At 55.1% G+C, this 19,436-nt stretch overlaps 11 protein-coding genes across 11 annotated transcripts; 6 read left to right on the forward strand and 5 right to left on the reverse strand.

Moving 5' to 3' along the window:
• Nucleotides 1-500: 500 nt before the first annotated feature.
• On the forward strand, nt 501-1,672 carry BAUCODRAFT_519408 (uncharacterized protein). The gene has a single exon (XM_007679449.1). It carries the CDS (start codon nt 599-601, stop codon nt 1,526-1,528), a length of 930 nt encoding a protein of 309 aa, XP_007677639.1. The 5' UTR covers nt 501-598; the 3' UTR covers nt 1,529-1,672.
• On the reverse strand, nt 1,673-3,035 carry BAUCODRAFT_519407 (uncharacterized protein). Its single transcript, XM_007679450.1, has 3 exons — nt 3,019-3,035; nt 2,830-2,948; nt 1,673-2,730 (listed from the first exon to the last, which is right to left on the reverse strand). The coding sequence occupies exons 2-3, from the start codon at nt 2,873-2,875 to the stop codon at nt 1,817-1,819; spliced, it is 960 nt and encodes a 319-aa protein (XP_007677640.1). The 5' UTR covers nt 2,876-2,948; nt 3,019-3,035; the 3' UTR covers nt 1,673-1,816.
• Nucleotides 3,036-3,056: 21 nt separating this feature from the next.
• On the forward strand, nt 3,057-4,092 carry BAUCODRAFT_34936 (uncharacterized protein). The gene is made up of 3 exons (XM_007679180.1): nt 3,057-3,318; nt 3,370-3,711; nt 3,770-4,092. Exons 1-3 carry the CDS (start codon nt 3,228-3,230, stop codon nt 3,922-3,924), a joined length of 588 nt encoding a protein of 195 aa, XP_007677370.1. The 5' UTR covers nt 3,057-3,227; the 3' UTR covers nt 3,925-4,092.
• Nucleotides 4,093-5,279: 1,187 nt separating this feature from the next.
• BAUCODRAFT_148979 (uncharacterized protein) lies at nt 5,280-7,038 on the forward strand (the record flags this gene model as incomplete). The annotated part of the gene is made up of 2 exons (XM_007679451.1): nt 5,280-5,313; nt 5,369-7,038. The coding sequence occupies 2 exons, from the start codon at nt 5,280-5,282 to the stop codon at nt 7,036-7,038; spliced, it is 1,704 nt and encodes a 567-aa protein (XP_007677641.1).
• Nucleotides 7,039-7,076: 38 nt separating this feature from the next.
• On the reverse strand, nt 7,077-7,360 carry BAUCODRAFT_519337 (uncharacterized protein). Its single transcript, XM_007679452.1, has one exon. It carries the CDS (start codon nt 7,272-7,274, stop codon nt 7,116-7,118), a length of 159 nt encoding a protein of 52 aa, XP_007677642.1. The 5' UTR covers nt 7,275-7,360; the 3' UTR covers nt 7,077-7,115.
• Nucleotides 7,361-7,447: 87 nt separating this feature from the next.
• Nucleotides 7,448-8,334, reverse strand: BAUCODRAFT_148980 (glycoside hydrolase family 45 protein; the record flags this gene model as incomplete). The annotated part of the gene is made up of 3 exons (XM_007679453.1): nt 7,448-8,052; nt 8,106-8,182; nt 8,243-8,334. The coding sequence occupies 3 exons, from the start codon at nt 8,332-8,334 to the stop codon at nt 7,448-7,450; spliced, it is 774 nt and encodes a 257-aa protein (XP_007677643.1).
• Nucleotides 8,335-10,883: 2,549 nt separating this feature from the next.
• On the forward strand, nt 10,884-11,672 carry BAUCODRAFT_34941 (uncharacterized protein). Its single transcript, XM_007679181.1, has 2 exons — nt 10,884-11,258; nt 11,338-11,672. The coding sequence occupies exon 1, from the start codon at nt 10,928-10,930 to the stop codon at nt 11,192-11,194; it is 267 nt and encodes an 88-aa protein (XP_007677371.1). The 5' UTR covers nt 10,884-10,927; the 3' UTR covers nt 11,195-11,258; nt 11,338-11,672.
• Nucleotides 11,673-12,049: 377 nt separating this feature from the next.
• On the forward strand, nt 12,050-13,402 carry BAUCODRAFT_73114 (uncharacterized protein; the record flags this gene model as incomplete). The annotated part of the gene is made up of 5 exons (XM_007679428.1): nt 12,050-12,251; nt 12,404-12,481; nt 12,531-12,650; nt 12,705-12,771; nt 12,850-13,402. The coding sequence occupies 5 exons, from the start codon at nt 12,050-12,052 to the stop codon at nt 13,400-13,402; spliced, it is 1,020 nt and encodes a 339-aa protein (XP_007677618.1).
• Nucleotides 13,403-13,803: 401 nt separating this feature from the next.
• Nucleotides 13,804-14,252, reverse strand: BAUCODRAFT_73091 (uncharacterized protein; the record flags this gene model as incomplete). Its single annotated transcript, XM_007679426.1, has 3 exons — nt 13,804-13,940; nt 14,005-14,096; nt 14,158-14,252. 3 exons carry the CDS (start codon nt 14,250-14,252, stop codon nt 13,804-13,806), a joined length of 324 nt encoding a protein of 107 aa, XP_007677616.1.
• Nucleotides 14,253-15,334: 1,082 nt separating this feature from the next.
• Nucleotides 15,335-18,343, forward strand: BAUCODRAFT_72498 (uncharacterized protein; the record flags this gene model as incomplete). The annotated part of the gene is made up of 2 exons (XM_007679380.1): nt 15,335-15,627; nt 15,691-18,343. The coding sequence occupies 2 exons, from the start codon at nt 15,335-15,337 to the stop codon at nt 18,341-18,343; spliced, it is 2,946 nt and encodes a 981-aa protein (XP_007677570.1).
• Nucleotides 18,344-18,689: 346 nt separating this feature from the next.
• Nucleotides 18,690-19,075, reverse strand: BAUCODRAFT_148984 (uncharacterized protein; the record flags this gene model as incomplete). The annotated part of the gene is made up of 2 exons (XM_007679454.1): nt 18,690-18,953; nt 19,010-19,075. 2 exons carry the CDS (start codon nt 19,073-19,075, stop codon nt 18,690-18,692), a joined length of 330 nt encoding a protein of 109 aa, XP_007677644.1.
• Nucleotides 19,076-19,436: the final 361 nt, after the last annotated feature.

The raw sequence follows: 19,436 nt of genomic DNA on the forward strand, positions 1-19,436 counted from the left end.
GCGTGCCGTATCCTCCTCCGGCAGCAGGTAACGAGAACATTGCTTACTGTATGGCAAGGCATTACTGTGATAAGTACTAAATGCACTGCTAGCTAGAACGAATGATGCCTTCACGTCCACAGGCCCGGATACTGCTCCTTTATCAAGCCTCGTCACCCATCACAACATGTTTGTAACAAGACGCGCTCGTGTTGACCCCCTCTCTACGAACGTCGGGCATGGTCGCCGATGGCATGGGCTCACGTCCTGCGGGGTCCATCCGCGTATTGTCGTTGTTCACTTTGGCCATTCGCACGCAAAGCTCACATTATGGAGAAAAAAAGTCTCACTTCTCGCATTCACTGAAGCCTACAGCCATTACGCACAATGCAGACAATTTCATATTCTCAACAGCCTCTGTTAACCCTCTGGTTCCTTCGCGCATCTTCAACCTCCTTTGCAACTTTCGCAGCATAGCATTCCACGATACCATCCGCAACCGGCATTCTTTGTTCGAAACTTCCCAGTGCCGGCAAAACCGCAGCGACGCAGCACCGTGACCAAGCGCAAGAGGTCAAAGATTGCTAATACTCTCGGGAAGGGTCCCGCCACCCCTGCCATGCCCAAACATGAACGTGACCGGGTGGTGAAGGAGCAGCGGGAGTACCTCCTCCCGTCGGTTGGCGCCCCCGGCTCCTCCTCTGACGATACTATCTCAAAGCTATCGAACAAGCGCAAGCGTAGCGATGAGAAGCAAGACATTTCAGCGCTAGCGAATGGCCTGAAGAAAGCGGCCAGGCTGACCAAAAAGCGCAAGGCGCCCCCTCCGGAAAATGCCAGCAATCCCACCTCCAATGCTACCGCAGAGCAATGCAAGAAGAAGATATGCAGATCAGCGCCAGCGAACCGCGTCAAAACCTCGCCAAGCCTGGACATCTCGCCACCCCTACTGGCCAAGATCGCCCGCATCAAGACATCCCTTGCCTCAATCAAAACCAGCAAGTCTTACTTTCGGCGCTCCACCGGAACGCTCACACTCCTACTGGTACCGGAGCGTACACTTCTGGGTGCCCTCACCAGTCTCCGCGTCGACTTCGCCATGGACACCGATGCGAGTCTGGACGACGCAAGGCCATGTATCGACCACCACTTCGTCGCAGCCGTGCAGCAAACAGCAGATCAAGGGTGGGTCGCGCTCGCCGTCTCGCCAGGTGTCTATTGCGACCTCGAGGTGGCTCTCAAAGCCAAGGTGCAAGGGCATGGGCTCAAGGAAGTCAACCTGCTGGAGACGGAGCTGGAAATGCTGGCACAAGAGGCTGAGGAGAGAACGCCATCTGAAGACGGTTCGGTGAGCACCGTGACCGGTGGGGTGGTCAGTGACCAGACGACTCTGCAAGCATTCTGGGATGAGAAGATGGAAGCCTTTCTCAAAGCGAACGACGAGGCAAAGGCGGCTGAGAAAGCTGACGATGCGTCGGCCGAGAAGCGAGCATTGTGGGAGTGGGTTGGTAAAGGTGTATGTCCTGCGCCTATGGTGGCGGTCGTTTAGACTCCGCATCCCACTTAATGCTTGTGAGGCACCAACCCGCGACATTGCGTAAAGTCGCGCCATATAGCTCAGGCCTCCTAGACTTCGGAATGTGAGGATCTGAAGATACAATTTCCAATGCTGTTTCTAGTACTTGCGTTGAGCATCGCACCCCTCCTCCATGCGACGTATGAGCACGAATGAAGATTGTGTATTGCACAGGTCTGGTGTCACTCTTGCTCGACTGGTCTGCTTTGGTTCAGTATGGATGATCGAAGCATGCAATCTGCACTATTCGGTGTACATCACTCATTGCGGTTCCTCATCCCTGAACTTCTCCATCAGTCCCTTCACGTCAATCCCACAAACCTCTGCTTTTGCCACAATTGCTTTGGCCTTTCCAACGACAGGTACGTCAATCATCTTTCCGTCCAACGTCCACGCACCTCTGCCTTGCGCATCGGCTTTCTGATCAGCAATCACCACCCTCACCGCCCACTCCGCTTCTTCTGGACTGGGACTGAAGACCTCCTGCACGGTCGCCACTTGGTCAGGGTGGATACACTGCTTGCCGTTGAAGCCGAAGCGCTTTCCATTCTCCGACTCAAGTTGCAGGAAACGCCGCCCTTCCTCCCCACGGAAGGTTGTCGAAACCAGGTCAAGGGCAGACGGAATGTTGTGTGCCCGAGCGGCTGTGACAATAGCCGAGCGAGCGTAAGTGAACTCGTGCAAGTCCGGCGTGCGGGTAAGTGACAGGTCGAGTGCGAAATCCTCCGCGGCGAACGTCAAGCCGGAGATGTAAGGCGAGGCTTTACAGATATTGTTGAGGTCCATCAAGGACTTGGCGCTCTCCACCAAAGCAACGATTTTGACAGGGTTTGTCGAGCCTTCAGAGTGCCGTTCTGGTAGCTTCTGTCTAAGTACATCGGTGACAAAGTGCAAGTCGCTTGGACTGTCGACCTTGGGCACAACGAGGCAGTCCAAGTGCTTGCCCTTGAGTATCTCGGTCAAATCATCCAATGCGAAGCCGGAGCCAACGGAGTTGATGCGAACAGCCTGTTCGCGTATGCCAGGGACTCGGTCACGATTAAGTATCTCGAGGATGTTGCGTCGGCCTTCCGGCTTCTTTGTAGGGGTTACGGAGTCTTCAAGATCATACGCGACGCTGTCAACGGCTTGCAGACCGCGGGACTTTTCGAGGAATCGCATTGACGAGCCAGGTACTGCTCATTTTCAGTCAACAATTTGTCAAGCAAGCTTACCTGAAATACCCATATGGGTCTAGCAGACGCTGGATAGTTTAGGTTGTAGGAAGAGCGTACCGTAAAGCTGTGCTCGCCGAATGACCTGAGCCGCCATGCCCGCCATGTTCGGCTACTTGTAAATGCGGACTGAGGTAAGGAGGGTAGATGATCTAGCGAATGACAGCGGTAATCACAGCCTACATACTTGACTCAGGGAATTTTATCCTCTGCAGGAGTCGTGACATGAATCTATTGTACTGAACCTACTGTCCCGGAAATAAGGCACGGGCAATGTACTCGATCATGGCGGGTGATGTTGCTCTGAGCGAAATGTACCACGAGTTTATGGACCAACACTTCCAGACAGAAGTCGTGGCGTTCGCGATACGCGTCTCCTTACTGTGTGCATTGGCTACCATGAGGCAATGGTATAGAGCATTTTGGGGAGGTCCTTGACAACACTTGGTGGACGCGAGATGGCGGACATTCAAGAGCCCTCTGGCACTCTTAACTGGCGCTTGAGCGCACATCCAATCACTCTCGTGACCTTTCTAGGCTTCAGAGCCTGTAGGTCACAGTTCTAGTCGTATCATGGTCAGTACTAATAGTTCTTGACAGCCTCGCTAGTCGTCTACCTTCTCGGCCTTCTTTTCACCTCCAACTTCGTCCTTATCTTCATCATCACCATCTTACTACTGGCTGCGGACTTCTACTACGTCAAGAACATCGCTGGCCGGCGGCTGGTAGGCCTGCGATGGTGGAATGAGGTCAATCCACAGACTGGCGACACACACTGGGTGTTCGAGAGCGCACCGCCGCCCAATGAACCTGGTGGGAGAATAATCAATGCTACGGATAAGCGCTTCTTCTGGCTAGCTGTATATGTGCAGCCTGCATCCTGGATTGCGCTGGCGATCTTGGCGATTGTGAGGTTTCAATTCATATGGCTCACACTTGTCGGTGAGTTACAATCCGAGAAGTGCTGGTTGACTGGTACGTCAGGCTGACATCCAGATAGCAATTGCGCTTGTGCTCACCATCACCAACACCTTGGCGTTCTCGCGGTGCGACAAGTTCAGTCAGGCCAGCGGCTTGCTTGGAAACGGGCTCTACTCGGCATCATTGGCACGTAATGTAGGCGGTGCACTCATGTCGCGCTTCTTCCGTAGGTGAAGCATACATGCATCACAGCTTTGTTGGCACTTTCAGCGCAATTTTACAATACTCTAGTCTATTGCCTTCGCTAACCTATGCCAGCCTTCACTCATCGTGCCCGGGGTAAGTCTCACTCATGTCATGCTCCCTCCGCTGATGCTTACCCAGCTCATCATGGTCACTGCACTGTACGTCACACTCCTGCACAAACCCGGCATCTGCCGCTCCAACCGGGACTCTGCACTTCGATAAGAGGTGCTGTGCATGCCGTGTATCCCAGTCTTCTTCATCCGCCAGCCCTGCTTCTCCAGAAGCAATGTCAAGCTTGTCAGAATCTGCAAGCGGACCATCAGCTCCTGTCTGCTCCTCCACTTTGTCGTTGCCGCCTTTTGCACCTTCATCCGGATTAACATCATCGTCCTGTTCGTGTGCAAATTCTCCGGCAGACATTGACAAGCCCACGAGGCATGTCAATCGCTGTCTGACTACAGCTGCTCCGAGCAAACATTTCGCTGCAGTCTGCCAAAGCTGCTGCAATCTGTTGGGCCGCAGGCACGCACGCCTTTGTTGCGCTGACCCTGACAGATCGCAGCGTCCTGAGTCGCGGGTGCCTTTGATGCCTTACATGGAAGACCACTGGCCCTCTAAAGGACAACGCTATGCGTCACCGGAAATGTTCTCTGCCTCATTGCTCGTCAACCATTGCAAGATCGCGGTGAAAGCGGGTACCACATCGTTGTCTCTCGTAGCAAGAGAACGCGCCACGGCAGCAGTTCGTCAGAAGAGCGGTCTCCTTGCACGCGAGCTCTGTGCCCGGAACGAGACTTTGCATAGCACATCGTCTCTGAACTGTGTATCGCTGCATATCACGAGCTCCGCACACAAACAGCAAGGAAGATCACGGTTAGACAAGGTAGGGAACCACAACGCTGTCGAATTGTCACGCCTTACTTCGCACGCCTACGATGTCTTCCCGTTCTTCGTAGAGGCAAAATTAACACTGCTGACGCTGGCACAAGTTATTCGCTACTGGTAAGCTACGTGTAGGAAACAGCCAAGGACTAAACTGGGGTATATGCGACGACGTTCAATTGTACACACCTCCATGGAGCGTGGCAGAAGTCAGCGCGGAAGCAGCCGCAGCCATCTCGGCAGAATTGCATGGTGAGCATGGCAACCTCGGTATTGCAGTCTGCATGCTCCGCTCGTACAAGGGCCCAGAGAACGTGTAGATGTAGTTTCACAGGTTGTGTGGCAGAGTGACAACGGCAAGTACATCTTTCTTATCCTTATCGATTTGTAACGCTACTTGTCCTGCAACAGTAACACAACTTGCCCTTCCTAGCCCATTTCGCTTCGATCCTTGCACTGCAATGTTGTGGAAGTCGCCGCATCCTGGCTTGGACAGTATGCCTATACCGGGCATGAGCTTGCATTCGTACTTGGACTCACGTTGTAGCAGTTCCAGAAACCCTAACGACGTGGCAGTGGGCCTTTGAATCGCCAAGATACGCTCCCACACATTATGCTGCAAAGGAGAACCTTGGAAGCTACGTTGATGTAGCAACGAACAAGCGTCTCACCTACGATACTGTCAAGGAAAGCGCCACTCTCCTGAGTACTGTGCTTGTCCAGAAACATGGCCTCAAACCAGGTGACACCGTATCCTTGTTCTCCACCAACTCCATCTGGTACCCAGTTGCAATGTGGGCAACCGTTCGAGCGGGTGGCAGGGTCAACGGTGCGTCTTCAGCATACAATGCTGAAGAGATGGCCTTCGCGATGAAGACTGCTTCCACTAGATTCCTCTTTACCTTGCCTGCCTCTCTCGACGTTGCAGTGGCGGCAGCAGACGCTGTAGGCTTGCCTCATAGTAACATCTTCCTCCTCGACGGCCAGCGAAACGGCTTTGTCAGCCTTCAAAATCTCGTGGCTGAGGGACAGGCCTATTTCGTGCTCCCATCCTGGCAAATACCACCAAGCCAGACCAACAGGGATGTATGTGGCTATCTTAACTTCAGTTCTGGCACGACTGGCCTGCCGAAAGCGGTCATGCTGTCACACCACAACATAATTGCACAATGTCATCAACTCAAGCAGCTTCAGCTCGTTTCGTCTGGCAAACGATACACCATTCTTGCGGTTATGCCGCTCTTCCACATCACTGGTCTCGTCCGCTTCTGCCATTACCCGGTCTTCATGAACGGAGACTGCATTATGATGCCTTCATTTAATATGGAGACCATGCTCAAAACAATCATTCAACACGAGATAGAGGAGCTAATTCTGGTTCCGCCGATTATAATTCGAGTGGTCAGAGACCCTGTAGTCGACAAATACCTGGCGGACCTTCAGCGAGTGGTGAAACGATGGTCCTCTGGCTCCGCACCGACCGCGCCGGAAATCATCCAGCTCTTGAAGAAGAAGTTCCCAAACACCGGTTTCCGGCAAGGCTACGGTGCGACGGAGTCAACAGCATGCATTTCCTGCCATCCGCCAAGCCACTACGACTACAAGTACGCGCACACAGGAGGCTTACCGTGCGCCAACACCGTCGTTAAAGTTGTAGACCTGGATGACCCGACCAGTGAGCTGGGCACAAACCAAACAGGCGAGATTTGCGCAAAGGGCCCGCAAATAGCAATGGGTTACCTGAACAACCCTGCCGCCACCGCCGAGACGTTTAAGGGCGGCTTCCTGCATACCGGCGACGTGGGCCACATAGACGACGAAGGTTTGATCCACATTGAAGACCGCATCAAGGAGATGATCAAAGTGAAAGGGCAGCAGGTGCCCCCCGCCGAGCTGGAAGACTTGCTGCTCGGCCACGATATGGTCGAAGACTGTGCAGTGCTCGGGATACCGGATGACTACGCCGGCGAAAAGCCGAAAGCCTACGTCGTACCCAAAGCGAGTGTCGAAGCGAGCCAAGAAGTCGGCCAGACGCTGCTACGCTTTGTCCAGGAGAAGAAGGTGAAGTACAAATGGCTCTCAGAGATTGAGTTCTGTACCGCCATACCAAAATCGCCAACTGGAAAGCTTCTGCGGCGGATATTGAAGGCGAGAGACCGCGAGAGCGGCAGAAATAAAGGCCTGTGTGTCACGGACAGACCAGAGAGAGCTCGTCTATGATCTCGTTGTTCGATTCGAAGAATGTGCAACACAAAACTGGACTGTAGCCGCGACTGTTGCTACGCAAACATATCGACTCACCGAATCTGCGTGTTGTCGCAGCCAAGAGAAGAAGGAACCTCTTCAGATACTGAAGCAGGTCCTGCTTCCATATGGAATTTAAGGGTTCCAGAAACGAACGAAGACACACACGCGAGTGTATTCATGCCCCTACCTATTCGGTCAACTGTATGCATGCAACGTGGTGAGATTCAGCCATGTCCGCCCGAGCTCATGCGCTGCACTGATGCTGGACAAGCCTGTTGTAAGTCATATAGACGACTAAAATACACAAAGAAGCTTTTGTACCGTGCACCACGTCTGCAATCTCGTTCGTTCAGCAACGGGCATCTTGAGACATGATCGAAGCTTAATGAATGACTGTGCCACTGTACTGAGAGCAAGAGACCTGGGTCGCTGTGCCAATACCCAATCCAACACCTGAGTTGCCAAACAAAGCAGCGGAGGCACCAGAGTCAATGCAGGTGTCAAAGTTAACATTGGCTCCGTACTGATTGGTGCCGCTGAGGCCGTTCTGGGAGCATAGAGGGTTGCCTGAAGCAGGGCAGAGATTGTTGACCATAACAACGATGCTGTTGCCGGCGTTGGAGACAGGGTTTCCGGAGCTGTCAGTCTGGATAGTGAGCCTCCAGCAAGTACCGCAAGCCGGTCCCGCGCCTGCGCCGGGACCAACACCGAAAAGGTTTTGCGAGACGGCGGCGGAGTAGCCAGGAGAGGTGTAGAAGCCGCAGGCAGCGGTGTCGGTCTGGCAGTTGGGGCTGCCGAACGTGTCGCCTGCGCCGTACTCGGTGAAGCTTGCCTTGTAGGACACACCGGTGGCCGCCACCGAGTTCGTGCTTGTGGAGGTGCGAGCCGTGGTGGTCGTGGTAGCGCGGGTGCTCGTGCTGGTGTGGGGCGTGGTTGTGCTGGTATGGGGGGTGGTCGTGCTGGTGCGGGCGGTAGTTGCGCTAGAGCCTGGTAACAGTATTAGGTATGAGGAACGTAACACGACAATGGCCACGGCTCACTGGATGGCAGGCATTGCGAGTAGTACGCATTCTGGTACTGGCAGGTGTAGCCAGCTACACAGGTGGTGGACCCGGACCTAGCGATGTCGTCAGCGCTTCTCCCAACTCGATGGACTACGCATCAAAGAGCGACATACCAGTTCTGACCACCGCACTGAGAGTAGGCGGCATTCTGGGCCATGGCCACAGAGGCGGCAGCAGCCGCAAGGAGGAGAGTCTTGCTCAACATGATGTCGGTTGAAGAAAGCTGTAGTCTCCCAGAAAGCTGTAGTCTCCCAGAGACGCTCGAAGGTAGAATGAAATGGTGCCTGAAGAGGTTGACTGGTGGTAAATGAAAGCGCTGTTGTGTTTGCGCAGGGTGCTCGATGAACTTATACATAACTCAGGGCATCAATACCCTCAAAAAAGCCTGTCACATCTATGGACGGCTGAACTGCCTAAGCAATCTATCGACGTAGCACAGACGCAATCTACATCAAGCTCGCTTGCAGGGAGGATGGACTGGATGGGTCGCGGAGGGTATGGTATACGGCGGTACGAGGCCTTTCTACTGCGTGGGTGAAACGAGTCTTGACGGCTCGGGCTCGTGCTCCCAAACAGCCAGATTGATCCAGTGCGGAGGTGGCTGCAGTTAATACGCACGAGATGTGTCAAGGCTTGCGCAACGTGCGCGAGTGCGCCACGCAGCGAGGGCACTTCAGCCGGAGCGTGCCGACTTCCCATATGAATGATGCAGTAGCCTGGGTCATGTGGCGACTGATTTGCCAGATACTGTGTCCTTGCGAGGCCCGCAGATTGAAGTGGTTGCGCAGCGCCACGTGAAACTTGACAGGTGCTTGTTGCCGTGATTGAAGGAGGCTCGATGGATCTGTACAAGGGTACCGTCGCTAGCGTGTTTCGCTTATACAGATCTGAGGGGTCAAGACTTCACGATCGAAAGTGCGATCTCAAAGTCGTCATTTTCTGCATGGCCTACGGCAGAGACCAAGCAGCTTCGCAGGATTGTGCACACGCTTTACACCAGGCGCGGCGTCACGGGAGAGGTTGAATAAACGGGTGTGCCGGAGCGTCCATCGCAGCGACAGCGTAGTCTCAAGGTGATGTTGCCCTTGAGCAAGTTCGCAGCTTTATCAAGGCCAAGAACCGCATAGCTCCGTCCACGCAGCAGTTGTCGAAGTGCGCCGAACCACGGAGTCTTGTTCATCCCCTATGAAACCTCCATGGCGAAAGCCGATCTTCTAGAAGGACAAGAGGTGCTCACAATTGTGGAGACCGATGTCAGCTGCCTTCACGTTGGAAAGGTCCGGACCAGGGCACAGTCCAAGGCTCAGCTTGAGATCCAGCTGCCGTACCTGTGAGGTCTCATAGAGGTTGTCGCTCCTATGTTCTATCAGCTACCCATGGTCGCTGTAGGAGTACTCGATCTCTACACCGCTGGGCCACTATGAGGGTGGAGTACTATGATAGCGAATCTCGTCCGTAGAGATGGTCAACGAAGATGGTCAACTCAATCCGTCAATTCACGTAAAGTGTGATCCCTTTGCCGCATTAGGGTTGATAAATAGCAGACGGTCTTCCGCAACGAGACCGGAGGTCCGCCCATTTCGTGCGATACAGCGACATTCGGAGAACAGTAGACAAAAAGAGCCAGGATCATCGCACACTCAGCGCTGTCGCATCGGCACTGTCCCGCTAGTTGCGTTTGGTACGTGAGCATCACTCTGATCCTCAAGTGGATATTCCCGGAATGAGAGCCCTCCGAGTCATAGTGTCTTTCATTTTCCCTCGCTTCGGCCCGGCTTGACTCGCGGCGCGCTAGTTTAGCGCAGTTGGGCAGTATAAGTATTTTCGCATGCGCAAAGTTGTAAAGATCAGCTCTCTTGTAAGACGTCACCCTCCCCCTACACTCTGAGATCCTGCTAACAGTCATGCAGTGCCTTTTGGCTTAGATCAAGTGTAGTATCTGTTCTTTTCAGTCTAATCGCTGAAACTCGTCTACGGACGATTCAAGATTAGTAAATTTTTGTCACTCGTCCTTGGGCCGCTGGGCTTGCCTATGTCCTTGGGCACTGTGTCGCTGGTATTGCACTGCCTCCAGCTGACGCGAACTCACCTTTTCATCACTGTTGCTGGCCTTGTGCTGGCGCTTGAAGAAGAGCATAACCTCCATCACCCTACCGTGCTGAACGAGGAGTAAATCTCGTCCGGTGCATACCCAATTTATGATTGCCTCTGCCTCGCTCACATCTCCAACGTACAAGACCGTCGAAGGTAGCTGGACGTAACGGGATCCTTTGCGCGTAGGGTGTATCTGATGAGCGATCTCCGCACTCAAGTAGGCAGGTATGGACAGATTCGCCACAGCGACGGACAGCCGCTCACTCACGCCGTGGTGGCAGCACCCCCTCCCAATACCGAGCTTGAGTAGGAGGAGTAAGCTAGAATCGTGAAGACTCGAGGGAAGAAGCCATCTGAGGCATAGTCCACGTCTGCATGGCACCCTGAGGTGGCATCTTCGCTATTGCTGGCGAAGACCACCTCCCTCCTCACAGTCCGCCCCAAGTAACTTACCAATCAAGCACCCAGCATAAGCTAAGCGGCGACTGCAAACTCGCGAAGTTGCGCATGGCAGAAGGACAGGGAACGGCAGAGCCAACTGGCACAAGGGAAGGACACGGGACGATGAGTGAGTACGAGGGTGATAGGCAGTATCAACCAGGCGGTTTCGCTCAATGCTGGATGGGGACCGTTCTGACTCTACCGTATCGTGGAGAAGGGTGTAGACTACTAGATCTCCGCCGAGACGTTCATGCCGGAGAGCAATGAGGATGCGGATGTGGTTCGACAATCGAGTACACTCCCGCTCAACTGCACATCATCCTCCATGCATCTCTGCCAAGGCAGCTGCCGCAGTTCCAGCTTTTAGCCGCGCGGCGTATCTATGTACTCCAGATATATGCTCGTTGCTTTTTGGACGGCCGGCCAGCGCTATCAAGGACAGAGCAGGCAGACGCATGGAACCTGTCACTGGGTTGAGGACCAAGAAGGTTCGTCGGTGTGTGAATACAGGGTACACCGTGGTGAATTAAACAAAGAAGCTTCGTGGAGGGCCACAGTATGCTTGTACAGTGGTACCGTTCCAGTGTGAACTCTGTAAGCAACTCGACATCGTCGATTAATTGCCTCGCTTTCGCAAGACGAGGAGCTGTCACCGCGAACTAATCTGCTCCAGAAGTGCCGTCCTTCGGACTTCGTTTGATCTGCAATCCGCCCGTGACTGGAGGCTGCCGCGCTGTCACCCCAAAAAAAACTTGCCACATCCCGTTCAGGTTGCCACTTTATGCAGCGCTGCCAAGGTGAAGTCAGACTCCAAACACGGAACAGCCGTCATTCTTCCAGATCGATTGGTCACTTGTGACTAGCTTGCATCTCCCCGCGCATCATTACCACTCGTGCTTACTGCTTTGGTTGAGGTCGGTCGGTTCAACTGCAGCGGGCCCCTCTCCGCCGCGTACCCTCGCACGGATGCAGCATTGCGCGTCCAAGCAGTAGTACCTCTACGCCGAGACTCTATTCTTTTGACCGCCGCTGCATGTCCGCGACATCTTCCGCCTCCATTAATACCAACCTCCACCGCTGTGTCGGCATCTCACTCGTTCGCAGGACAGGGGTGGCGGCGTTTGCACATAACCGTCGGCAGTGACTGATCCACTAACGGTCGTTTGGATCATCATCCACCGCCGTTCGAACTTGTTCCTGCGCTACCCGCTTGCGCTATCTAGCGTACGACCCTTGCTACACTTTTCTCACCAGCATTCTCCGAAGTGCGTCCAACAAGATTGCCTCCTCCACATACCCACTCTCACTGCCAACAAACCTGCCCAGCCATCCGGTTGAGCACTGCGACCGCGGATATCGGCCATATCTTGCCTGCGATGACAAGCATGGACCAGCACCCGTCGCCGCCCCTGGGCTCGCCGAGAGGACGTGCCCGTGGCTTCTCGTTCCGGAGCGACAAGAGCGGTGCCTCGCGCGACAAGGGAGGTCCGGCGGAAAGTCCGCAGGACAAAGCTCGCCGGGATAGTATCTGGAAGGGTTCAAGCAAAGCTAACCCCAACGCTGCGTTGGAGGAAAAGCAGCCTGCCTGTAAGTTGTGTCCCTACCCATTGCTTCGGCATCACTCACTCTAGTGCGCGAGCTGCCCGCTACTGCTTCACCACGCGTAATACGAGCCTCAAGCATGACGGTGCCGGCAGAAACGTCGAGAGCAGTTCTTGCTGACTTGAAGGTGGATCAAGTGCTCAATGTTACCGAGAAGTCAACGCTGCAGTCGCTGCGAGACTACCAACATCTGGACGTCAACGGCAACGTCATAGGTATGTCGACGTCTCACGATCTCGAGGTACAGACTAACGCGAAGCCAAGTTGATCCGGACCTTTCCAACCCTACCAGACCTCGACTGGAAAGGCCGCTTGACACTATCCGATCGTTTGAGAAGGCTATTGACAATGGCTACAAGAGACGGTCTTCATACATACGTTCGGGTAAGCTTAACATCACCAGGCACTACCTCAAACAGGCGGCTAATCCGAGGATAGATTCTTTCGAACAGAACAACCAATATGCCAGCAGGAGGAGTAGCTACTTCGGTGGTAAGTTCAAGCAGTCAGACACTCCCAAGCAACGTCATTCGAGCGCCAACGCCTTGTCTGCAGGCTTCGACTCCAACGGCCCCAGCCCAAGCTCCAACCGCCATTCCGCCATGATGAGCGGTGGGGGCGGCTACTACGGTGACGGCCGGCGCGAGAGCTATATGAACAACGGCTACGGACCGCCTAGGATGCGGAACGGTAACCGGATGGCTTCGGAGGGCGCGATCCCGCATCAAAGACCGTACCCACAGCACGGTTACCATCAAAGCCAGGACACGATGAACACCGGCGTCACCAACGGCTCCGATAGTACCGGTCCATGGGCGAGCAACACCGACCCGAGTAGCGAGAACAGCTCCATCGACCGCAACATGGTTGGCGCGGGCAAGCCGGGGGATCAGCAGTGGCCTCAACAGAACGGCTACGTATCGAATGGTTATGGATCTAATCCTCCGATTATGGAGGAGGGTGGTAGCGCGTATGGTGGGCCTGTTCAGGCGCCCAATGGACCTCGCCGCCCAATCCCGCTTGGCAACTCGGGTGACGCTCCTATTTCGCCACCTGGCAAGCTGCCCTCTGTGGCGAGAGCGGAGCCGGAGAAGAAGAAAGGCTGGCTCAAGCGGAGATTCAGTAAGAAGGATTGAGAGTCTTCACGGTAGCCGTATGATGATTTGATGACCGAAGATCAGTGCTGCCCTGGGACTAGAATATGCATCTTGGGGGGTTGTGGCGGTGGCGGCAGCACATCGCTGAGTTGCATTCTGCGGCGTTCGGGTGTCTTGGAGAGGTATTACATTCAGCCCATGCATCTTGGCTACGACGGCGTTTCTGAGAGATGCTTGGGGCGGTATAAGCTCCGACAGCACTGCATATGCTCGGCTCATCACGAAGGGGTAACACGAACGCCCAGAAGGTGGGAGGACGATGTCGTGTCGGTCAGCCTACCTCATCGATGTTGTAAGAAGCAAGATGCAGCTGAAGAAAGCCATTGAGCTCATTACTAGATGAGCATAATGAATCTGCATGCATACTGCTTCGCTCACTCTCATCGTGCTTTCTTGGCTTGCGCCGCTGCGTCCGCTTCCCGTTCGCTTTTGTCGTCCTGGAAGGCGACGATGACGTAGCCAATTAGTACGACGTTGGCCATCAGTGCTGCAAGGGCGCCGGCGTAAGTAGAGTTTCCTGTTCGTCGATGCTGTGTTAGCGAAGTTGTGGTTGCCTTGAGCCTCCGATGTAGTGTTCGTACCCCTGAAGAATGTCCTCACGCTTAAGAAGTAGCTTCCGAGCGGTACCGTGATCATAGCAAAGGTGAAGAACAGCAGTTTGGCGATCGTTGCTCTGATATGCTGTTAGCCATGCGTTACGTTCGCAATTGGAGTCAAGAGGCATAGAGGCGTACGGCGCGATGGCGGGAGTAACATCGCTGCTCTGTTCACGTGTCTCATCTTGGTCGAGTACAGTCTTCTCCTGCGTGGTGATTCTTCTTGTTGCCATCACTACCGGTCAATGGAGCAATGTGAGTAAGGCGTGGCTGCCCAATTGGGAATGACGTTCCCTTGGTCGGCGCCGGGCGAGTGGTAGGGCTGAGTGAATGAACCCTTGCGAGTGACCCGCGCGTGGCTCGCTCGCTCGCGTGCTTCGTCGACTTCACTTTCAACACGGCATTGACCACACATTCACCCTTCAACGGCTACAGGCGGGTTGTGTACCGTTCTGCCAGCACACGCGCTCGCTCCTCTACGCCACGATGGCGCTGTCTTGAGTGCATCGCCCCGCGCTGCAACATTTGTACACTTATTGAACCGCACCGCACCGCACCGTTTACAGCCGCCATGGCGGACTCGGACCCTATATCCGAGTCGACTCCTAACAAGAGAAGGAAGCTCGACTCTAATGACAAGCTGTGGGACTCGCAAGACGATAGCGGAGAGGACTACACGGCCGAAGACTACGAGACCGTTCCTACTATGCCGCTGGCCAGCCAGAAGCGGAAGCAACTGCAGTTCCCACCGAGCGCTTTCCATTCGGAAGTCGAGTCAATGACTATGCGAGGCGTCGAGAGCCGTCACATCACCCAGCCCACCCAGCCTTTACTGCCGCCGACATCGCAAGTGCTTGTCGACCGTTCTTCTCCTACTGCGCCCGTTCCCCCTCCGCAGTCGCACCCGCAATCGCAATCGCAATCGCAGAAGCCGGTGTTTCAGAACAGAGTCCGCGGCGGTCTACTCGCCAAGTCTCTCGCGCCATCTGGCACTGCATTCCGCCAACCGCTCGGCGTGCAATCGAAACCGCTTGTAATTCCTGTTGACGACAGTGACGAGGATGACCCGCCTGTGCAGTACAGCGACGATGAGACCCAGGGCCTGAGATCGAATATCAAGCCAACCAACTTCAGGAAAGGCGGCAGAGGGCTGGACTCCACGCCAAACCGAAGTGACAAGGTCGCCTCAAGCGACACGGTCCGAGAGTCACCGGCACCGGCAGCGCGGGCCCAGCCACCATCGTCTAACAACACTATCTTCTCCAGTCTGATGGATAAGTTCGGTCACGACGCCGTGAAGAGGCCTGCAGACGACATGATCTCGTCTTACGCCGGAAGTTCGCGCGCTCCAAGACCGCAGGCTCAGCAGCGAATGCCTTCGCGAGCGCAAGCGCAACCGGGTGTCAATGCAATACGATATCATACTTTGGATGATGTCGAAGACTACGTAACCCGGGCAAACATTGAGCGCATCCAAGAGGTCTTGGGGGAAGAAAGCGTTCAGCGCTGTTACGATGCGCTTGTCAAGACCAAGAACAATGTCGAACAGGCAAAGACCTGGCTGGTGGACACCTACGATCGACCGGACGAGGACCGCGATGAGTTGGGGTCTATGAGCCCTCCACCCAAGCGTGGCGTTGCAATGACGAAAGCGGCTCAGCAAGCGCAAAGCTCGCAACCTTCGCGTCCGGCAGCGAAGCAAGAGATCAAGGCCCCGACGCAGAGCATCGCGCAGCGATACGCCGGTTCGACCCAGGCTGCAGTCAAGACTTCGAAGCTGGGTCCGCAGCCTGAAGTTTCGCAAGCAGCAGACGAAGCCGAGGACGAGGATCAGGTCAAGCCTCGTCGTAGACTGCTGCAAGGCCGTAAGCCGCGCTTACAATCTCCGCCTTCGTCTCCGTCTACTCTGCCACAGAAGCTGCCGCAGCCTAGACGTCGCGAGGAAGCAAAGCGGCAGACTGTTGTTATCAGCGATGACGACGATGACGCCGCCTACACTGCTGTGCGCCGCAACAGGAGCGAGGATGTTGAGAAGCCTTCCGAGCGGGAGGAGCTGGCGTTCGAGAAGCGCCTGCTTGAATTCTTTAACACCTGTACCCCACGGGATCTCGCCGAGCTGTCCGCGCAGCCAGAGTCGACAGCGGAAATCGTGCTGGCGAAGCGGCCATTTCGTAGCATTGCACAGGTCGAAGCAGTCAGTAGCGTACCGGCAGAGACGAAGACTGGCCGGAAGTCCAAAGCAAGACCGGTTGGAGAGAAGCTTGTCGAGGTCTGCCGTCAGATGCTTGCAGGGTATGAAGCCGTCGACGAGCTTGTCAATGACTGCGAACAGATTGCAAGGCCAATCCAAGAGGCTTTGCAAAGTTGGACGGGGAAGAAAGCGAGAGCTACCGCCGGGGAGCTGGAACTCATGAATCTGGACGATGCACACGACTCCGGTATTGGCACGCCTCTTACGTCCGACGGTTCGGACGACGCTCAGGGCTCTGCCAACAGGTCCAAGTCGAAGCAGAACCAGAGTGTCTTCCTCAAACAGCCGGCGAATATGTCTATAGACTTGCAGCTGAAGGACTACCAGGTTGTCGGATTGAACTGGCTGAACCTCTTGTGGCAGAAGCGCATCTCGTGCATCCTGGCTGACGATATGGGGCTTGGCAAGACCTGCCAGGTCATTGCCTTCTTAGCACACCTTCAGCAACAAGCAGTGGATGGCGTGCATCTGGTTATCGTGCCAGGTTCGACTCTCGAGAACTGGCTGCGGGAGTTTGCTCGCTTTGCGCCTTCACTCAATGTATTCCCGTACTACGGCAGCGACAAGGAGCGCCCGGATCTACGCGACCAGATCGAGGATCAGTTCGATACGCTCGACGTCATTGTAACGACGTACGAGGTCGCCAGGAGCATGGACGACAACAGGTTTCTCCGCAAAAGCGTACAACCGGCCGTGTGCGTGTTTGATGAGGCGCACCAGCTTCGGAATCCGTTTTCGCAACGCTACGAGCAGCTCGCGAAGATCCCCGCTGACTTCCGCTTACTGTTGACTGGAACACCGCTGCAGAACAATCTGCAGGAACTTGTTGCTATCCTAGCGTTCATCATGCCCGAGCTCTTCCAGGAGAAGCGAGAGAAGCTGGATTTTATCTTCAAGGCGAAGGCTAGCACCAAAGACGCCGACCACGCGGCATTGCTCTCCGCCGAGCGCATCTCCCGGGCACGCACGATGATGACGCCGTTCATACTCCGGAGGAAGAAGGCGCAGGTCCTTGATTTGCCCGCTAAGCACAGCCGCGTGGAGTGGTGTGACATGACTCCTGCGCAGGCTGCGTACTACCATGAAGTGGTGTCGGAGGCGCAAGAAGTGCTGAGCGCTGGCGGCGTGAAGGCTGCGAAGGCTCGCGCAAGCTCGAACATCATCATGGCTCTACGTCAAGCAGCTATACATCCGCTGCTGCGGCGCCGTCTGTACACGGACAAGAAGATCGAGAAGATCGTGGCGGAGCTGCGGAAGCACGACGAATTCCGCGAGAACCCTGCGGACAAGATCCGAGCGTACTTGACTAGCGAGGCCAATACAGGCCAGAATCTCAAAGGCGGCGACTTTGCGATACACCGGTTCTGCGAAGCGCGGCCGTACCTCCACCGATTCGCGTTGAAGAAGACGGAATGGATGGACTCAGGTAAAGTCCGGAAATTCAAGGAGCTTATGGAGGCCTACATGGGGAACGGTGACCGCGTTCTGGTATTCTCGCAGTTTACCACTGTGATGGACATACTCGAAGCCGTCCTCAGCACCCTGGACATCAACTTTATGCGGCTCGACGGAAGCACGAAGATGGACGTTCGTCAGAGCATGATCGACCAATTCACGAATACCGACATCCCAGTGTTCATGCTCTCTACGAAAGCCGGGGGCGCCGGCATCAACCTAGCTGCCGCGAATAAGGTCATCATCTTCGACTCCGGCTTCAACCCTCAGGACGATATCCAGGCGGAGAACCGCGCTCATCGCGTCGGGCAAACAAGAGACGTAGAGGTTGTGCGGCTTGTGACTCGCGGCACGATCGAAGAGCAGATCCATGCTCTAGGCGAGTCGAAGCTGGCGCTGGATGAACGTGTGGCGGGCGAAGGTGCAGAAGAGGGGAAGCAGGCGGAAAAGCAGGGCGAGCAGATGGTGCGGGAGATGTTCTTGGATAGTCTCAACCAGGATAAGGAGCACACCAAGCTGGAGGCAAGCGGTAACGCTGGCGCTGATTTGAAGGAGATGTTCAAGGCGGGTATGGAGGGTGCCGGTCAGCGGATTGTGAGTAAGCAGGCTCAGTTCTAGACTGATGTCGCACCAAAGGCCTCGAAGGCTGCGGTTCAGTCGCACAGGCGCCTGTCACGGGAGCCTGGTGGGCAGTCTGACCTGTATGGTTTGACTGTCGCCAGTGGCTGCATCTGATCGCTTTCTTATGAGAAGCCATATGGTAGTGTCCATATGTGCCGTACCAGCCGTGAAATGCTCGATATGCGCACTGCGGCCACACTCGGCCAAGGTGTAAATGTGCATTGCAGTCGCGTAGTACTCGTGACGCGCCCACACAAGGCTTGCCACTACCGAGGGACACAACGAAGCCGCTGGCGCTGTTCATCCCGTAAGGCGAGTAAATAGTAAAATGCCAGCGCATGACTCAAGCTTTGCACAGCCCGTAGAAGAGGGTCCAGGTGAGCACAAACGACATCAGCCCACCGAACATGTCGCCGCCCCAAAGGTCACCAATTGGGCGGTAGAAGTAGGCTTGAGGCTTGCTCTCGGCTTTGAAAAAGTAGACAAGCACGGACACCAGCGCCGTTCCGATGAAGTAGAACAAGAACCCGGGATAGCTCTCTAATCCCAGCGTTCCCGCGGCGACGCCGAAGAGTGACGCTGTCAGGGCGCGGATGTTCGAGACGATCTGTGGCGAGGTGCATGTCAGTACGGATGACATTGAAGGGTACAGGTGGTGCTGACCCGAGCATTGTGCTGGACACTTTCCGTGACAATCGGCTGAATGACGAGCTCCCTCTCGTCGGACATAGTCGTTTCGACGAATCCTAGAATCCGTACCAGGTGTCTATCATTCGCTCAGCTCACTGGATCTAGACAAAAGGCTTTCTGCTTGTGACGCCGATGGATGTGTGGCAGGTAGTGCCAGACCGGATGTAGATGGTATTGCCGATCGAATCCAAGAATAAATCTTTGCAGCAGTGACTAGTGCAAGTATTTGGTTTGGTGAGGGGAGTTGAGGACAGTGGTATAATGACGGGGAAAGTGTTGACGGTTGTTCAGATTGAGATGATCCAAGTTGAGATCTCGGGAGGCCAAGGTGCTGACGGCCAATGGGAGAGAAGTCCATGCTGACTAACCGTGATCCGAAAATCCGAACGTCAGTCCGACT

This window comes from Baudoinia panamericana (genome assembly GCF_000338955.1).
Source record: "Baudoinia panamericana UAMH 10762 unplaced genomic scaffold BAUCOscaffold_8, whole genome shotgun sequence".
In the NCBI taxonomy this organism is placed as follows: Eukaryota; Fungi; Ascomycota; class Dothideomycetes; order Mycosphaerellales; family Teratosphaeriaceae; genus Baudoinia; species Baudoinia panamericana.

Bases quoted from the DNA above. Each gene is read 5' to 3' on its own strand.
- BAUCODRAFT_34936 (XM_007679180.1), top strand. From the start codon at position 3,228: ATGGCGGACATTCAAGAGCCCTCTGGCACTCTTAACTGGCGCTTGAGC. The intron at 3,319-3,369 runs GTAGGTCACAGT...AGTTCTTGACAG, and splicing joins CTTTCTAGGCTTCAGAGCCT to CCTCGCTAGTCGTCTACCTT. The intron at 3,712-3,769 runs GTGAGTTACAAT...ACATCCAGATAG, and splicing joins CATATGGCTCACACTTGTCG to CAATTGCGCTTGTGCTCACC.
- BAUCODRAFT_519337 (XM_007679452.1), bottom strand. From the start codon at position 7,274: ATGCATACAGTTGACCGAATAGGTAGGGGCATGAATACACTCGCGTGT.
- BAUCODRAFT_519408 (XM_007679449.1), top strand. From the start codon at position 599: ATGCCCAAACATGAACGTGACCGGGTGGTGAAGGAGCAGCGGGAGTAC.
- BAUCODRAFT_34941 (XM_007679181.1), top strand. From the start codon at position 10,928: ATGAGGATGCGGATGTGGTTCGACAATCGAGTACACTCCCGCTCAACT.
- BAUCODRAFT_519407 (XM_007679450.1), bottom strand. From the start codon at position 2,875: ATGGCGGGCATGGCGGCTCAGGTCATTCGGCGAGCACAGCTTTACG. The intron at 2,731-2,829 runs GTACGCTCTTCC...GAAAATGAGCAG, and splicing joins TCGGCGAGCACAGCTTTACG to TACCTGGCTCGTCAATGCGA.